The 18,228-nt window shown below is 45.6% G+C and overlaps 8 protein-coding genes across 8 annotated transcripts; 3 read left to right on the top strand and 5 right to left on the bottom strand. All coding sequences in view use genetic code 12, as the record gives it.

Moving 5' to 3' along the window:
* Window positions 1–192: 192 nt before the first annotated feature.
* On the bottom strand, window positions 193–2,193 carry LODBEIA_P15200 (uncharacterized protein; the record flags this gene model as incomplete). The annotated part of the gene is made up of 1 exon (XM_066971418.1): window positions 193–2,193. The coding sequence occupies one exon, from the start codon at window positions 2,191–2,193 to the stop codon at window positions 193–195; it is 2,001 nt and encodes a 666-aa protein (XP_066828458.1).
* A 779-nt stretch (window positions 2,194–2,972) lies between these two features.
* LODBEIA_P15190 (uncharacterized protein) lies at window positions 2,973–3,812 on the bottom strand (the record flags this gene model as incomplete). Its single annotated transcript, XM_066971416.1, has 1 exon — window positions 2,973–3,812. The coding sequence occupies one exon, from the start codon at window positions 3,810–3,812 to the stop codon at window positions 2,973–2,975; it is 840 nt and encodes a 279-aa protein (XP_066828457.1).
* Window positions 3,813–4,618: 806 nt separating this feature from the next.
* LODBEIA_P15180 (uncharacterized protein) lies at window positions 4,619–5,623 on the bottom strand (the record flags this gene model as incomplete). Its single annotated transcript, XM_066971415.1, has 1 exon — window positions 4,619–5,623. One exon carries the CDS (start codon window positions 5,621–5,623, stop codon window positions 4,619–4,621), a length of 1,005 nt encoding a protein of 334 aa, XP_066828456.1.
* Window positions 5,624–7,978: 2,355 nt separating this feature from the next.
* LODBEIA_P15170 (uncharacterized protein) lies at window positions 7,979–10,141 on the top strand (the record flags this gene model as incomplete). Its single annotated transcript, XM_066971414.1, has 1 exon — window positions 7,979–10,141. The coding sequence occupies one exon, from the start codon at window positions 7,979–7,981 to the stop codon at window positions 10,139–10,141; it is 2,163 nt and encodes a 720-aa protein (XP_066828455.1).
* A 444-nt stretch (window positions 10,142–10,585) lies between these two features.
* LODBEIA_P15160 (uncharacterized protein) lies at window positions 10,586–11,506 on the bottom strand (the record flags this gene model as incomplete). The annotated part of the gene is made up of 1 exon (XM_066971413.1): window positions 10,586–11,506. One exon carries the CDS (start codon window positions 11,504–11,506, stop codon window positions 10,586–10,588), a length of 921 nt encoding a protein of 306 aa, XP_066828454.1.
* A 188-nt stretch (window positions 11,507–11,694) lies between these two features.
* LODBEIA_P15150 (uncharacterized protein) lies at window positions 11,695–12,855 on the top strand (the record flags this gene model as incomplete). Its single annotated transcript, XM_066971412.1, has 1 exon — window positions 11,695–12,855. One exon carries the CDS (start codon window positions 11,695–11,697, stop codon window positions 12,853–12,855), a length of 1,161 nt encoding a protein of 386 aa, XP_066828453.1.
* Window positions 12,856–13,061: 206 nt separating this feature from the next.
* On the top strand, window positions 13,062–13,868 carry LODBEIA_P15140 (uncharacterized protein; the record flags this gene model as incomplete). Its single annotated transcript, XM_066971411.1, has 1 exon — window positions 13,062–13,868. One exon carries the CDS (start codon window positions 13,062–13,064, stop codon window positions 13,866–13,868), a length of 807 nt encoding a protein of 268 aa, XP_066828452.1.
* Window positions 13,869–13,978: 110 nt separating this feature from the next.
* On the bottom strand, window positions 13,979–18,187 carry LODBEIA_P15130 (uncharacterized protein; the record flags this gene model as incomplete). The annotated part of the gene is made up of 1 exon (XM_066971410.1): window positions 13,979–18,187. The coding sequence occupies one exon, from the start codon at window positions 18,185–18,187 to the stop codon at window positions 13,979–13,981; it is 4,209 nt and encodes a 1,402-aa protein (XP_066828451.1).
* Window positions 18,188–18,228: the final 41 nt, after the last annotated feature.

Here is an 18,228-nt window from a genome sequence, read left to right as displayed (position 1 = left end):
ACATCGTCATCGCCACCACTCTAACTTAGAGAAGTAGGTTCATCAAGGTTTAATATATATATATATATTTTGCATTTCATAAGGCAAAAATACTGATTATACAACTGGAACGCAAGCATAGACCGCTCTATAACACATCAAATTCATCTCAAAAGAAAGAAAAGCAAAAAAAAGAGGGGAAATAGGAGATGTTCACTCGCCAACTAAGCGACTATCGATATTGTCCATCGACAAATCGGCATTCTCGGAATAATGATGCTGGCGCGCCGCGTTCGCCACAGCGGCAATGGCAGCCGCAGCGGAGCCATCGTCGTTCTGCAAGCCGTGGTCCTGCAAATGTTGCTGGTAGTGCTGGTACTGCGACTCGTCTAATTGATGTTGTTGTGCTTGTGTCGCTGCTACGAATTGGCGTTGAAATTCTTCTTGTTCGCGTTGTTGCTGCTGTTGGGTAGTCTGCACTTGCACCTGCTGTTGCTGTTGCTGTTGTTTCTGATGTGTTTGTTGGTGTTGTTGTTGTTGGTGATGGCTGCCACGTGACTGCGGATTCTGGAGTTGTTGCTGATGGGATGGAGGCTGAGAAAGCTGGTGTTGTTGATGTTGATGTTGATGTTGGAGTTGATGTTGATGTTGATGATTGTGCTGCTGCTGTTGTTGAGCTTGGTGTTGGTACGGATCATACGAAATGTCTTGGCCGTCGCTTTGCAAAAAGGCATTAGCGCTAGCGGCGGCAGCAACGGCAGCTACTGCGTCTGCTGCGTCATTGTTATTCTGAACCCCTGGGATAGATTGATTGGCATTGACGCCATTCATTGGATCGGGGACACCGGCAGCAGCAGCAGCGGCGGCGGCAGCAGCAGCAGCAGCAGCCGCTTGTTGAGCCGCCTTTTTCCTATACGCAGCATTGGCAATCCTTGACGGGTTATTAAACCCAAATCTCGATTGCTGTTTCTTTAGCTTCCTCTTGTATCCTCTAATCTCATTATAGATGTCTTCTCTTTTAATCAAGACATCAGGGTATTGGTTCCTAATCTTGGATTCGATATGAGACGGCTTGGTGCCCAACTTGTACAACTCCAAAATGACCAAATTGAGCTCATCGCTGCGTTTGCGAAGCATCGGGTGGTTCATCAACGGGTCCAATTGCGGATGATTATGTTCATTACAAGTGGTTCGCAACGTCCACATCCCCGTCGACTTCTTATACGACGCCGTCATGGAAAAGGGGCACTTCAACTTCTTGGTCTTGGTATCTGGATCCAACATGTATCCGTCGCCAACGTCAACTTGCTTTGTCACGTCAATCTTCTTGGTCTTTTTATGGCGATAACGACCGCCCAACTCGCACGTGTAATATATGGCTTTCTTGTTGGAATGGGCAATCACGACACCAAAGCCATTGTCTCTGGCAAACTCGGCGATAAACTCATTCAAATCATCACGGTTGCTGAAGGTTTGCTCGGGGTAAGGGCGCGTAATCAAGTTGCCCTCGGCAGTGATGGTGTTTTCCGTCACGGGGAAGATTCTCAGCTTAGAGTCCACGATGGGGTCGGGGATCTGGATGTTGTACTCGGACATGTCCACTTTTGCTTGCAACTCGGGAAGCGAAGGTTGAGACTGCATTTGCTGCTGCTGCTGGTGGTGTGGGTGGGTGTAGTTGTTGATGCCCGCGGCAGCAGCAGCCACGGCCGCGGCAGCGGCCGCTTGCTGTTGAGCATGCTGTTGCTGGTGCTGCTGTTGTCTACTGTAATCATGGTCTGCCTGTTGTTGAGCGTGTTGTTGCTGGTGCTGGTGCTGCAAGTGGTGGTGATGCTGGTGCTGGTGCTGCTGTTGTTGTTGTAGTTGGTGATGATGATGTTGTTGATGTGGATGTTGTTGTTGGTGCTGCTGCAGCTGCAGCTGCAGCTGCTGCTGTTGCAATTGAAAGTTTCGAAACTCGTCATCACTAAGCTCAACCTGCTGTTGCTTGGCTTTGCTAGGCCTTCTACTCCGCTTCTGTCTCTGCGTCTTTGGCTGCTGTTGCAGTTGCTGGTCTATGGAGGGATCAAACTGGCCCAAGGTCAGCTGGTGTTTGGAGCTATTGACAACTGCAGCAGCATGAGCAATCTCCTCCAACTTCAATTTTCCATGGGGGTCAACGCTGGACAACAACTGCTCGTCAATGTTGCTGGCAAAGTCGTCCTCAGGATTAGACATGATTCTAGCTTCTGGCTTCGTCTTGTTAAAACCGGGGAGGTAGTAGCGGTTGGGGGGTCTTGTTGCAAGCTGGTTATTTTGCAACCGTCGTGGGCAAATGCACTACTTTTAATTGACGTTGGTGCACACCTTCTCTCTGGTGGTGAGTGTGTTGTGCTTTGTCTGGAGAAAAGCGAGCGACCAACAAGTGGAAGGCAGAGGGGGGAGGGAGTGTTGAAGTGTTCAAAAAAAAAAAGACAAAATTTTGAGTATCACGTGGCTTTCACGTGTTTATCACATGATACGTAGCCACGTGAAACACACGTGATATATTTAGCACGTGACAGTCATTTGATACTCACGCCACGTGACAACCACGTGATACGCACGTGATTTTTTTTTTGAGTGACTTTACGGGAGAGTCAAGTAACCCCCCCAGTGAGTGTAGATGCTAGGGGAGGGAGAGGGAGAGGGAGAAGGAGAGAGAAAGATGGCTCACCAAAGAAGCAGAGGCAACACAGGCCAAGGGAATAGCAGTGCCATGTCGACAAAATAGGCTTACCCTCAGCCCGTGGCGGGAGCGACTCAATAGAGCAGTGAGTATATCCTACTCAAGAGAAAAGCGTAGAGCCTTGAACCCATGATAAATGAATAAATATAAAAGAAACGAAAATTGTCGATTAAATGGTAAACTTTCAAATAATTATAGAATCCAATAGGAGCTTTTTCAAAACGCCCCCTCCCCCTTCATTTTCTCTTCCCATTGTGCTCGCTACCGTCTTCTTGACTTTAATAATTTCTCAGTTGTACCGTTCTTTAAACCTGAGGTACTTTTTGAGCGACTTCTGCGACGACGACACTGTAGGCGAGTCGTAGCGCGTAGGGGACGAGACAGGAACTGGAGCCGAAGCATGGCGCGACGAGGACAACGCAGGAGGCGGTCTCAACAGCGGGGCGGGCGTGAGGCTCACTGAAACCTTGGACCGCGCCGTGGTCTCCTTATTGGGCGATCCCGAGTCTGTTGTTTGGCGCAAGTACGAGTGCAAGTCGCGTGAGCCTCTACTGGGCGATATCCTCGAGGGGGGTATCCTCGACGAAGCTCTCGAGATGTTTTGCTTCTGCTTCTGCGCTTGCATTTGGATTTGCTTTCGTTTGTCACAACTTTCCGATGGCACGGGTGTTGTTGTCGCGGGTATTGCTGTGGTTGATGTTGCCGAGATTTTTGGGTTTCGCTTCTCGAGGCCTGCTGCCGTGACTGCTGCCGCTGCGGCTCTAGGTTTCTGCGTTTGCTTTCGTTTCTCATAGCTTTCCAAAGGCACGGGCGCCGTTGGCGACGACCCTGACTCAGTCTTCCGACGCTTGGCCGAGCGAGGATGGACAGAATAGTGCAACGCAATGGAGTCTCTCCCTACCGGCGACACGCGCGGGGAGATGCGAGGCGAACTTGTAAAACGTGGGAACTCTGCAATCTTGAAGTTGGTCTTTTCTCCGATGTTTTGGGTTCTTGTCGTTAGCTCGCTGAGCACGGTGTTGGCGAGGGTGCGCGAGTATTTCCTCACGACAAAGTCCGGTTTGGCGATGCCGGGCGAGGTTAGATTTAGCCTCTGTAGTTGCTTCGTAGGTGTCTTCACAACGTCCATGTTTCCTTATAGTAAAAACAGTCCCTTGATGGAGCTCTGCATGAATATAAAAAAATGCTGCGTTTGGAGAAGATCAAGAAAGGGTACGAAGATGGAAAAATTTAAAGAGAGAAATTGAAAACAGAGTGAATCAGACTGATAACAATCGCATCTAGACATAAACAAACACACAGGGCGAGAGTGAGACAACTGAGACCAATGACCCACATATGTGGGGTTCAACAAGAAAGTCCCTTCGACCTTGAGAATTCAACATTGGCGCTGATCCATTCAACTTCCTACACTCACCGGAGGGTAACAATGTAAAATGGAATCACCGTACCGCCAAGTACTCGTTGGACCTCGAAAATCCGCAAACGCCACACTTGGAGAAGAACCAAACGGGTATACCTCAAGAAGGGCCTCATAAAGGACATCTACCATTTATGACAACAGCTGGAGCTGCCTGGGAGTTTCCAGATAACTGCCTCCCCCCGACAACTCACTTTCTCTCGATTACTTTACACTCATTGACCAATTTAGGCCTTTGCTAGCGACTAGTGCAAAAAATATACTGGGGGCTTGTCTAACAGTAAAATGCCCGTGACAAAACAAATTTGAAAACACTTTAACAACAAAAGACCACCTTTCGTATTTATTTGTTCATCCAGCGCCCCCACAGCAGAGAGTTTTTCATTTTCTAGTCGGTTTTGCAAGTTGTAGGCTATTTACAGTGACACCACAAACTTTCACTCCCATGCCATCATATGAAATCATTGAAAAAAAAATCCCAAAGTATAGAATTTTTTTTGGTCTCTTTATTTCCCTTATTCCTCACCATTGATATAGTCGTCAGCCCAAGTCGGTAATATAAATGCAGAACTATGAACCCTCAGATTATAGTATTTGAACAACTTTGACTCCTTTCTACGATCGAATCTCCGCAAGGGCACCGTCAAGTCGTTATTTGGATCCATGGAGGCTACAATCAACCCCAATTGCCCCGAGGTATAGCTCGGCATGTAACACTGGCAATATTTGACATTGTTGAACACTCGCGAAGCTTTCAGTTTCAATTCTTTTAGATACGCGATTTCCAACCATATGTTTTCCGACGATTGCATAATCACGATGCCGTCTTTGTTCAATGCACTCGAAAGTAGTTTGAAATAGTTTGCTTCGAAAAACTCTTGAGCTGGCCCCTCGGGATCCAGCGAGTCTGTGATTATCACGTCGAATTTGTCGCTGGTTTCTCGAAGGAATTTGAACCCGTCGTCAATGACTAGCTTGACTTTTGGGTGGTTGTGGAACTTGGCCATTTGCGGTAGGTACTTTGTCGACAATTTAATCACCATATCGTCGATTTCAACCATGGTTATCGTTTCCACCGTGTGATCCTCGACATGTTTCACTAGTTCTCGAATCACGCCGCAATCGCCGCCTCCAATCACCAATACTCTTTTGGGGCTAGCATGGGACATGATTGGGATATGCGTGATTAGCTCTTGATACGCAAACTCGTCCTTTTCTGTACATTGGATTATACCATTCAACACGAGAACATTCCCAAAAGTTGACGATTTGAATATTAAAATGTCTTGAAATTCCGATCTTGTGTGATAGAGCACCAGCACGACCTCCAACCCGAATGCTTGCCCGGGGAATGACTCTTTTGATTTCTCGTAGAACCAGTACAGGTTATCTTTTGCGTGGTGTACTATCGTGTCATGGTGGAAAGTCTCTAGATTTATGGCTTTGGCTTGTGGTACAATGCTGCTGCTGCTGCTGCCATTACTATTGCTACTATTATTACTGTTCAAGCTGGATGTCATTTTGGGCAGTATATGGGGAAGTTGCTGTATGATCTCCATGTGGGAGGTGCGGTTTCTCTTGAGTATGTGGTACCAACTACTACGCTATAGGGTAAGTTCGGTTAAAATTTTTCCTTCATCCCACAGATCAAGGTTTCTTTTTTTCATTATTTTTGAGGGGGAGGGGGGTTGAAAAAAAAAAAGACGATCCGGCAAGACGTCTTGTGACGTCAAATTATACCCAGCTATATCCTGCTACTACTCACTGAAAAAGACCATACAGCCTACGACGTAGCTTTTTGGGTATAGTTGGGAAAGAGAATCGCGCATCTTAACATGGAATAAAGTGTCATGAGTGTGGTGAGAGAAATCTTGACATTTTGCGTTTGTTTTTTTTATTTCTTTCTTTGCTGGAATTCAAGCATAACTTTATCAAGTGCCTCCAAAGTTCTTTAAAGGTCTAGATTGACTCTACAGCTGACCGACGCCAGATGTGCTTGAAAGCCAACCCCGTTTCCAATTTTACCATTTCAAGTTCTCTCAAATGATTCAGGAATAATTGCACAGTTTTTTTTTTTTTTTTCAACTCGAGCGTTACCACTTAAGACAGAGCAGGAGTGGAAAAACGTAGAATATATTCATAGAGGTTGATCATATGATGAGACCCTCCTCCCCCTAACCTCCTTCACATGAGGTCAACGATTTGTTAGTCCTGGCAATTATACAAGCAAAGAGATTTTCGCCACATACAGACGTTTGCGCTAAAGGTCGTCATGCGTACGGGCATGTGGTTGTGGTTGGAAGTGTGATGCAGAGGGGGATCTTTCCATACCTCAGACATTTATAATTCCAACCACGTCGTACAACTGGTGGTTTCTTTTCTATTTTCTTATTTTTTTTTCTGATTTTGTTGTTTCACTTGTAAAATGGTTGAAGCTGTTCATTACGTGGGTTGAACCAGGGTCCATGGTCTTGAGCCTATGGGGCAGGGATCGGGGTCCCTTGGCTGGATATTTTTTTTTTCTTTTTTACGCAACTCCGAGGAAGCACCCGTACCCCGACGGATACCAAAAGTGTTTTTTTCTACATCCGTGATTACGTACGTATTATCTACTTGCATGGAGGAAAGGTGGAGATATTCAAACAACAATTGAGCAAATACCTCTTTCCCTCTCTCTCTCCTATTTTCATCACGTAGCTCAGGCTCGACTGTGGTGGGATTCGGCCCCGGTTAGCTTCAAAATAACCTTCAAGGGCCGCGTCTCGTTCGGCCCGGCAAGCTTTTAGAGTGTGCAGAGGTGAGGAGATAGTTTTACTAGAAAACTTTATCGGAAAATCGAGTTTGACCGCAGTCTGTTCTCCTATCTCCCATCATAACCATCGGTCTCCTTGTCATTGGGGGAGCTCTTGGTTGGCATACAGTCGTGAAACCGGAACAACCACTTTTATCTATTGTCTGTCGCTATTAGTATCCTCGCAAAAGCGTACTGCACACAATAACACTTCGAGAGAGAGAAACAGACGGGAAAAAACCCGCGCTACCATATGAACGCCAGCATGATCGATTAACCCCCCCCCTCCCCCGGCCTTACTTTGACAACCAATACAAATGCAGCCCCGGACATCTAAGCAGTAATAGGAATAGTAGCAGTAATAGTGTTCTAACGTATCTGGTACATGCACATAATGTTGATACAGCAACACAATGCGATCCACCCATGAACTAAGCCCCACCTAGAGATTATAGACGCTAATAAAGACAATACCCGAGACAGCGGGACAAAAACTTGAGAAAGGACGGATTCTTTTGCCGAGCCGGAAAGGAAAGGAAAAAGAAAATTGCGACAAAAAAAATTTTCTGACAGACAATAAAACGACAAAAAAATAAAAAGGGGGGGGGCGACACCAAAGAGGAAGAGAGGGAGAGAGGGTCACACACTGCACACACTACACACACTACACACACAACACACACTTACAACACACACTCAACACACATAGCACAACCCTTGCTCTCTCTCTCTGCCAATTTTCTTTTTTTTCTTTCTCTTTTTTACAACACATTTTTTACAACCAATTTGACAACCAATTTGACAACCAATTTGACAACCAATTTGACAACCAATTTTGAATCTATACCCATACCGTTTATTGCCACTGTAGAGGTCTGCTTGTGTGTGGCTGCATACATATTCATCACTGGAGCAAGCCCCCCCCTCGTAATTTGGCTTGTCTCGAGAAGAAAAAAAGAAAAAATTCTGTTTGATTTCCACCTCAACAAGCTCAACCACGGACTTTGTTAATATGACATTTCACGCTCAGCTGAGGTCTCCCGATAGACTCCTGAATCGAGATAAGCATCCGTACCACCACCAAATGAAGGATTTTGGACCCAAGAATGAGGGCAGCACTATGAGGATTACTTTTTTCGAGGTTGCAATGTCATCGGTCATATTGTCCTTTGTCGCCGTTATCTACAACTTTGTAGCAGACGCCATCAAGTCGCTTTCAACTCTTGTCATAGTCCCCAGTGCTCCGGTAGACTCGAGAAAGAATGGAAAAGCAACCTTGAAACGGGAAAATTTAAAACTGGCCAACAACAGCAAAGCTGTTGTTGCTAGTAGTTGTTCCTTGTTCCCGTCCATGAATCTCACAGCTGCTGAACAAACAAAGGAGGTCAGGAAACACCAATCATTGCTCCCAACGTCATGTTCTATGGGCTTGACAACTAAACTATTGCCATTCACAAACTCCAAAGGGGAGCTAGAATGGATATTTACCGAAGACGACACCGGCAACAGCAGGAACCGCGATCTGGCTCTAGCTTCCATGCCACCACCTCAGCAGCCTGGTTTCAAAGAAGAAACCGAGTTTCATCTCCACGACTTGTCGCCAACAATGTCCAACTCATCAAACGAAACCACCTTATCTCAAAAACTAGCTACTTTGACCAAGGACCAATCGATTTCTCCAAATAGCGAAGCATCTCCATATGACGATGTCGAAGTAGGAGAAGCGGGAAATGAAGAGCAAGAAGAAGAAGAAGAAGAAGAAGAAGAAGAAGCAGATTCTGGATCTGATATTGGCGATGGTAAGCAATCCTTTTCATGTCCACAATGCGACGCTGTCTTCACCGTGAAAGGTTACCTTACCAGGCATTTGAAAAAGCATTCCAGCAACAAAGCTTATTCATGTCCTTATTTTGAAAAAAGTACCTATGTTGATGACAACAATATCCAACACAAGTGTCATCCAACAGGTGGGTTTTCAAGAAGAGACACTTACAAGACTCATTTAAAATCAAGACATTTTGAATATCCAAAGGGGACCAAGACAAAAGATCGGGCTACAAGTGCCGGTAACTGTTTTTTTTGTGGAGAACATTTCACCAATGCTGAGATGTGGTGCGAGATCCACGTTGAAGGAGGCGAGTGTAAATTCTTGCCAACCGACTACAAGGGTAAACTGAGAATCAAGAATAGATTAAGAAAAAAGCTTCAGAAAAATGAAGCCATCACTGACCCTGAATTGCTTCCATATGCCTCGAAAGTGTACGAAGAAGTTAAACAGCAAAGGAATTTGAAAAAGTTGGCAAAACAACAGCGCAAGAGACAACACTTGTATAACCATAATTTGGTGCATCAGAAACACATCCACACTAGTGCCAACATTCGACGAACCGCAGCCGCAACCGCAGCAGCCGCAACCAGCAACAACCACCAGTATTACAATCATAACCATAACCATAATCATCAGCGCCAGCATCAAACTCATTCATCTCCTCAGGCAGATACTCCAAACTCGGTCACTTCTTGTTCAGCTTATGACCCTTCAACTTCATCAGTTTATTCTCCTTACACTCCACAGTCAGAACTGAGTAGGTCTCCCTTGGGCTTTATGAATGTTCAAAGTTTTCCACAACAAACAGCTCCACCTATGCACTACACGACAACCAACTCTGCTGCACCACCACCGCCACGTTCAACAACAGCAACAACAACAACAATAAGTGTTCCTTACCTGTTTGATCAAATAGCTACTGCACATGAACCAAAACCAGCGATGGCCACTAGAGAAGATTACGACGACGAGTTTTGTCTCGACATTGATCAATTAACTAAATTATCGACAGGTGGAATTGCCGGAAGTGAATCTTTTCAACAGCCACAGCAACTATTTTCTTATCAGCCATCACAATACGCCCCTACTCAATATCAAAATTTACAGCTACAATACCAATTGCAATTCCAACAACAACAACAGCAGCAGCAACAACAGCAGCAGCAACAACAGCAGCAGCAACAACAGCAGCAGCAACAACAGCAACAACAGCAGCAGCAACAACAGCAGCAGCAGCAGCAGCAACAGCAACCGCAACAGCAATATTTGCGCCTGATGACGGGCGCAATGTCGCAACCGTACGTGTATGTGGAATATCAGCTGTATCCACACCAGCAGTTTGGATCGGCGGACCAGTTTTCATCGCCAATACAACAACAGCAACCTGCCATGCACATGCAGGATCAAAATTCACGGTGAGTGACAAAGTTTTCTTTGTCAACCGCGCGCTGGCGTTGATGATGAATTAGACGTGGCGGGGGAGTTAAGGCTTTGGCATTTCCAAAATTCATTTCAATGTATTATTGCAGTTTCATTATTGTTTTTTTTTTTTAGGCTACGGTTTTTATCTTTGTTTCACACAATTTGTTTAAAGCTAGTGGACGTTTGTAAAGTTGAGGTTTTTTAGAAAAATTATTACGCGATTTTAGAGAAGATTTGTTTTAACTTAACGGGGCTGATTTTGCAGTTAACCTCTGAGAAGGGTTTTTTTCTTTTTTGCATCAACTCAACATTCATCAAGAGGAATCATCAATTTAGAATATAACGTGGCAAAGACTTTCTGAAATTGGTTTTGCTCCGTTGTATTTGCTTCTGTGTATACACCTGAGATACACACAGCCCACTCGAACCCTGTCCTTTACTCTACATCACTTTTTTCAATTCTTTCTTCTTTCCTTTCTTCTTCTTGTTCTTTGTCTTACTTGATCCAAAGATATCGTCAATCGACATTGCGCTGGTGCTTTTCACCAGAGACGCAGGAGACGTGTTCTCATCCCTTGATGTTTGTGCGACAACTGCGACATTTTCCGTGCTGACGGGAGCAGACGTTGAGGACCCCATTTTATCCTTGGTTTCGCTCGCGTGGCTACTAGTGCTACTTTTCAGCTTGGCCTTCTTTGAGATCGAGGTTGGCGGGTTCATGGTATCGTACTGTCGTCGCTTTGCTTTCTTGTCTTCTACTTTGGTTCTCTCCACTTGATCCGCGATGGTTGTTTTGCTCGCTTCAGCTCCCATTTCCAGGCCAAGTTCAGCTTTATGTTCAAGTTCAGGTTCAGACTCGTGGTTTTGTTCATCGAATGGAATTTCTTCGCCGAAATCATCGTCAAGGTCACCTCCAGCCCCAGCTTCAACACCGCCAGCAGTGGAGCCAGCTTGTCGCAGCAACGAATAACCCACCTCGTATTTACCAACTCTAACCCCAGGAATCTCACCTAACAAATGCACAATGGCAGCTAGGTTCCCAAGCAACGCGAACCCCAAAGTTAGGTACTGCCCCAATACCAAGATGGACTCGTAAGCGAAATAAGCCAGCTTGGAAATCTTCACCACTGAACGAGCCAATTTCTGAATTTGCTGTTTCTTGTATCCCAACTTGGAGACCTTTGTGCCGTTGTCTAGCCTGTCTATATCTATTTGCAACTTGAGAATCTTGCGCAAGTTCCGACTTGTTAGATTAAGATATTTGAACCAATGTTGTTGGCGATGTTGATTTTTGGATCGTACTTGGAGTAAATAGAGTATATCATATTCATTTTGTAGTCGGGTGAATGTCAATGCGTCCATCACTAGTGGGTCTATTACATATGAGGTGTTTTCTGAATGGTTCTAGTTGGCGAGAGTAAAGCGCATCAGATGTGGGTTCGTTTGAGATGCCTCGAAGTTTTCAAATTTCAACATTCTTCAGCAATTTTACAACACCAACAAGGTTAACGCCATTACCACACACACACGCGTATATATATAGGTATATAATGTCAGAGACGATATCACAGGCGAGGGCTTTCTTAGCTACTTCACAGCCAGACAAAGCCCTCGAAATACTATCGCCACACATCGAATCAAACTCAACATCGCCCGAGTTCCTTTCGATATTAGGCGAAACTTTGCTAGAGAATAACCAGCTCGAGGAAGCTTACCAAGTGTTGACAACTGCGTGCCAGCTTGACCCAGAGGCGCAACAAGGCACGGAGAAATTCTTGTATCTTGGTCAAATCATTGGGGGACAAGATGGGTTGAATTACATCAATACCGGTTTGAATAAACTCAATGATCAACTAGCTGAAATAGGCAACGAGAATGTGGTGATGGAGGCGGAGGCGGGGAAGGATAAGAGTCTACAGTGGATTATAAATAAATTAAACCAGGGTATATTTGCCAGTATCGAAATCTGGATGACCGATTTGTGCATGGAAGAAGAAGCCGAGCTGAAATGCAACGAGTTGATCCAATACAGTTTATCAGTCGACGCCACTAACCCAGAAACGTACTCCCAATTATCCTCGATTCGAATCTCGCAGCAGAAAAACGATGAGGCAATTGAAGCTCTCAACCGGGCATGGGATTTGTTCCAGGATAAAAAGACGCAATTGGAAGACTTTGCCAACTCCAAAAAATCGCAACAAGATGCTGCAGATGATGTATTTGAAGTTGGAATGGAGTACGTTGAGCTCATCCAACCATTAATCACCTTGTCCAAACTCGCCATCGAGTTGGAACGATATGACACGGCAATCGATATCGTGAGCCATGTCCAGGATATAAATGATTCAATTTTGGACGCCTACTACATTGAAGCTATCGCCAACTTGTTCAAAGCAAAGGAAATCTACGCGAGCTTGCATCCCCAACTAGAAGGAGATTATCGAGATGTGGAAATCGCACAATTGCAAAAGAGCAGCAATAACGACAGCAATGAAGAGATCGCGGCGTTGATTGCTGATGCTAGATCTAATCTAACTTCAGGGTTCAAGATCATCAATAGCGAGTTGGTTGATGAGTGCGACCTTTCTGTGGTTGATCAGGTCAATGAGCTCTTGCTGCTGTTGGGCGGACCACTCATGAGTGAGTTGTTGCCCAAGCGTGAGAAAGACGATGATGTAGATTGGGAAAATGAAATTGACTATGAAGAGTAATTCTAAATAAAACATAGACTATATTCAAAAAAGAACTATTTTGTTGGTGGTTTCAGTTTTTCATGAACACAAGCTCTGTAATTGATTTTTTTTTTTTTGGAGATAGAGAGATGATGATTATCATTCACCTTGTTATCGGCACATAACCCCAGGACGACTTTCCACTAACCCAAACCCTCCCCCCCCCTCTCTCTCCTATTCAAACAATGACTACGAATCACAGACCACAGCTAGAAGCAAAAAAAGGCAGACGGCTCAATATCCAAGGGTCGATAGTCCACGCGAGAGCATTGCCACAGCAGCAAAAGCTAAAATACAGATCAGATATACCAAAGGAGAAGTTTACTCGAGCAGTACAGGAGTTGAAACACGAGCAAAATGGCACTCATCCGCCACCGCTGCTGCTGCTACTGCTGAAGAAGAAGCGTTTACTTGTAGGTTACGCCAGCAGCGATGACGAAGACGACGACCACGTGCAAACGCGAACCAAAGCGAACGACGACTTGAAAAAGAGCGACCAGATCGATGATGGCTCGATTAGACTCGATGCCATGCGGGATGAGCACAAGTTGAAGAAACCGAAAGTCGAGTCGCTGGATACCATATCAACTTCCAAATCAGGTGCTGCGCTGCCGTCAGTTGCGGATCCAGCTAGTGATTCAGACTCAGACTCAAACGATGACAACGATGATGATGATGATGATGCGGAGGAGACAGCGGCGCTCGTGGCCGAGATCAACAAGATCAAGCAACAAAAATCGTCAGCGGTGCGGGAACGAGCCCAACCCAAGGAGAACACGCTAGCTGCATTAATGCACAGGATAGAGACATCTAAAGCTGAGCCCGAGCCCGAGAACAAAAACACAAACAAGCCCCCGAGTTCAAACTGGCGAGATACGCCGTTTAGATTTAAACGAACTAGCGGCGACGCAAGCACGCTGCAGCGAGATTTCACCACGGAGACCCTCAAGTCCAAGTCTCATCGCGAGTTCCTTTCAAAATTCGTGGGATAAATTAATAGGAATCAAGTACATAATTCAAAAATTAAAAAAATGAAAATATACAATCCGAGCTTTTTCCTCCCTCCCCCTCCTCCTGCCGAAAGCTCTAATAAAATGAATTTTTAAGTCAAGTCATCTTCGTGCCTGAGTAGTTTGGCATCAAGATAAGCGATATCCTCTTTTATACTAGCCTCTTCAACCGTTTTGACCAATTCTTTTGTACATTTAGCAATATCAAATGAAATCCCAGCTAGCCTCTGCTTGAAATTCTTATCAGCAAATTCAGTGTCGGCTCTTTCTCCAGGCCTGCACAAGGCATTCATTCTTCTGTAGCAATCTTCTAGCGACCTCACGACCCAACTACCGTGTTCCCTCAACTGCGCATTACGAGTCTGATTCATCGAGGTGTTTGTTGCCTCCGTCATTTGAGAAATGACGATGGTGATGGCTTTGGATTTCTCACGCAAGTCGCCTCTGGTGGCATTTGGTTTCTTGATTGTGCCTAGTAAAGACTGGATCGTGTTTATCACTTCAACAGTTTGGTGTTCTAAATAAAGTAGCACCTGAGTCAAAGTGTTGTCGGGATCATCGATGTCAAACAAATCCACGTTGAAGGTTTGTGCTGCCATGGACTTCCGATACTCTTGTCTCTGCCTTGCTTCACTTCTCTCTCCCTCAAATTCTTCTTCTTCTTCTTCTTCTTCTTCTTCCTCTTCTTCTTCGTTGTCATCGTCGTTGTCGTCGACTTCCTCTTTCCTTTCAAACTGTTGCCCATCCTCGTTTCCCTCCTCCCCGTCTTCTTCTTTTGCTTTGGTTCTATCATGTTGGTGCTTACTCTGGTTGTGCTCTTGTGAATGTGATGCCATCGGTTCAGTCATAACTACACGGTGCGCGATCTCTGACTTCACCCCAGTGTCAACATTTGCACCCGCGTTTTGCTGCGGTTCTAACTTTCTAGTGTTGTTCTCGCGGGGAGGGCTGCTGGTTGAAGCTACACTTCTCAGTGTGTTGGCTTCAATCTTGGGGTGGCTTTCAGCTTTCAGAGAAGGTGAGATTTCCTTCTCGCCTGCATTGGGTGCATCATTCGCTTCCGCTGCCCACCTGCTCCGGAGGGATTGAAAAATACCTCGTGCTTGCGGAGCTTCAGACGCAGGCTCTTGGTCTTTCTGCGAGTGGCTTGTTGGCGCATGAGAAGTTAAATTGTCAGCCACCACAGGCGACGACTGTAATGCTTTGCCATCAACATTCGCTTTCAGAGAAGAAGGCGATGTTTTTGAGGCGGCTTGCGTGGTTGCTGTTGATGTTGTTAATGGAGTTGATGATGTTGTCTTTTCCAAGGCTTCAGGGGATTCATATTTCCTAACCCTGTCTAGAATATTGCCGTTCTTTAACGGAAGCGGCTTGGTTGATGGCAGCGTTTTGGTGTTGGTCGACTCTGGAGACGGTTCAAACTTGCGGCCAATGGCAGAGACATTAACTTGCGGGATTCCCCTCCCACCTGGCGAGGTACTTGAGTTGGCAGCGTCATGCAAAGAGTCGTCTTCGTTTGTCACTACCACGTTTGGTACTTGGCCCGATACTCGAACCAGCGACTCATCAGGCACTTGAAGTTCTTGATGGTTTCCTTCGCCCGGCTTGTGCTCGGTCAATTTTTGAGACGAGCGGTCCCTCATCGCAGAATTGCTATTGGTGGTGATTTCATGCAATGGTGTCTCGTTTCTTAATCTAGCTTCGTTTGTGTGTTGTCGTGGTAAAGTGGAGCCGTTTGCAGTTACTGGCTCATGCGGGTCTCTGTCTCGTTGCCGCTCGTCTGATTTTTTCTGGTCTAGATTCCGGTCCCGTAATGCTGTAAAGACATTGGGTATTTTAAACCTGGACGGAGTCTCTGTTGCACTGTCAATGAAGGGGCTTGCTTCTGATTTCTCGGGACTAGTTCTTATCTTGGCTTCAAGGTCGTTGTCAGTTTTTGAAACATGAGAATGTGTAAGCGGCGTTTGAGCTTCTGTCGCGTGTGCCACGGCAGCAGAATCGAGCGACTTTCTGTTACTGGTGCTCGATTCGTGGCTCACGTTCGGGGCTCTTTCATCATTCATATGCTGTCTTTTTGTTTCCAGAAAAGCAGCCTCGGATCCATCTCCAGGCTTGCTACTCACGTTTGGATTCTTTTGCTGAGTGGCCCGCCCTTGACTTTGACCTTGACTTTGACCTTGACCTTGACTTTGACCTTGACCTTGACTTTGACCTTGACTTTGACCTTGCCCTTCCGATTTACTTTGAGCTTCCTTCAACTTATTGGCCATACGCAATGGTCTTGCGCCGAAATTTTCGCTTATGGATTTCCGCTCAACTTTCTTTTCCACTTCGAGTTTCCTCAAATTGGTAGAGTGTTCATTTAATTTGCAAGCGGCAATGAGTTCGCAAAGCACGCAAGTTAATTCTCCAAGGGCCTTTTCAACCACAAACCTGGGGAACAACTGCTTATAAGTGGCACGGTATCTAGTGGCAGTGAGCAAGTATGCTGCAGATTCCCGAAGAAGAACCGAGTGCTCGTTGCTATTGGCGCGATCAGCATCGCCCTGAGCGGCGATTTCATTGACTGCAGTTGCAATCTTGGAGACTTTGGCAAACATGATATCTGGGTCATTATTTTCCTGAGAAAGGTACATCAAGAATGATTCCAGGAGAGCTTGGACGTCGCTCACCAACTTGATGGAAATCATTCCTTGCGCTGAAACAAATGGCTTGAGCTCTATTTTCGACAAGGTGGACTTTTTAATGTCATTGGCGATGGTCTTTGATCTCGCATCTTCGTATCTCCTTTGCCAGAGTTTGATTTGGTTCTTCAACTCTGCGCTAGACAGCGTTTGCTGTGGTGGTGGAGGTTTCATATTATTGAGTTTATCGAAAAAGTCTGCAATTGTGGCTTCGCCTGGTAGCCTACGCGCTGGTGTTGACCGACTTGGAGAAACATCCACCGAGCGATTAGGAGCGGTGTTACTTTTCAAAGATTGGTTTTCAAGTCTCAAGACTGCATTTGCCGATTTGATTTTTTCAAGTTCTTCGAGCGCCTTGTCACTTTCGCTCACCGATTTTGCCAAGGCATCGTGCTTGGTGATCCAACGTGCCTTTTCCTCACCCAAGAGCTCCAACTCTTCACTCAACGATTTACTTTGATTGATAGAAGTAGCATAGTCTTCCTCCAAGGATCGAAGTTTGTCGGATAACGCCTCATTTGCCAAAGCCAACGAGCTCATCTCGGTTTTGTAATGCTCCACTTGCGATTGCAATTCCTTTAATTCTTGCAGTTTTGCATCATCAGCCAAGAAATGATTGCCTCCATTTTGATTTTCAAAATTTCTGCCATTCAATTCCTTCAACCTTGGATTATTTTCATCAACGTCATCAATGTCAGCTTCATTCACCCCCTTCACAGCTTCTTCTTCTTCTTTTTCTTTGTTTTCCTCTTCTTCTTCCTCTCCTTGCTCCTCTTCATCACTAGACCATGTAAGATTTGCCTTTATAGGTACAACGGTAGACGTTTGCACTCCTATTGACTGATTCGAGGCTTCTGCATTAGGCAAAGTGATATTCTTGCTAGAGGTGGATTTTTCTTCGGGGAATTTTGGCCTCTTGTTTTCTTCAAGAAAGTTTGGCGTATTGATTTCTTCAGGAACCATGGGGAACCCATTTTTCTCGGGACTCTTGACGATAGTGTTGTCGTCAGCAGCGCTGCCTTTCCTCAACTCTTGTTTACTCTCTTCAGGGTTGTAGTGGTTCATTTGACGAGAGCCCAGACGGCTATGGCGGCCGTTCTGGTCCATGGAAGTCGGATGTGACGATGCCAACGAAGCAGTCCTTTCATGACCCTGTTGGAGGTGTTGATGAATGTGGCTATGACTGCCATTTTGACCCGATGAAACCGAAGGGTGGTGGCTGTTCTGGCTGTGGTGGCTAAATGCGGCCGATTGGTGACGACGGTCAAGATGTAGATCACGTCTTTCGATTTCGTAAGAAATGTCCGCCACCAAGTCCTTGAAACGCGTCTGGGGCAAGGAGGCTAGTTTCTGCCTTGCTTGGTTTCTCTTTGGATGGAAGTTCGACTTGGGCAACAAGTAGTCGGGTTCTCCCCGACTTTCATCTATTCTTCTTTTCAATTCATCATAGACATCAGTGCTCAATTCCTTAAACTGGGCTGCTGACAACTTGAGTAGTTTTTCACGAGCTCGCTGAGCTCGTGACGAGGCCGACTTTGACCTCGTCTCTTGGTCGTCCGAAATATCAAGAAACTGCTTCAACACCTTGTAGTGATGCACAAGGTCTCTCTCACTCATGACTTGAAACTATTCGTTTGGTTAGGTTTGTTTTTTCTTTC

The sequence above is a fragment of the Lodderomyces beijingensis genome (assembly GCF_963989305.1).
Source record: "Lodderomyces beijingensis strain CBS 14171 genome assembly, chromosome: 2".
In the NCBI taxonomy this organism is placed as follows: Eukaryota; Fungi; Ascomycota; class Pichiomycetes; order Serinales; family Debaryomycetaceae; genus Lodderomyces; species Lodderomyces beijingensis.
This window is presented reverse-complemented; position numbering and strand designations above follow the sequence as displayed.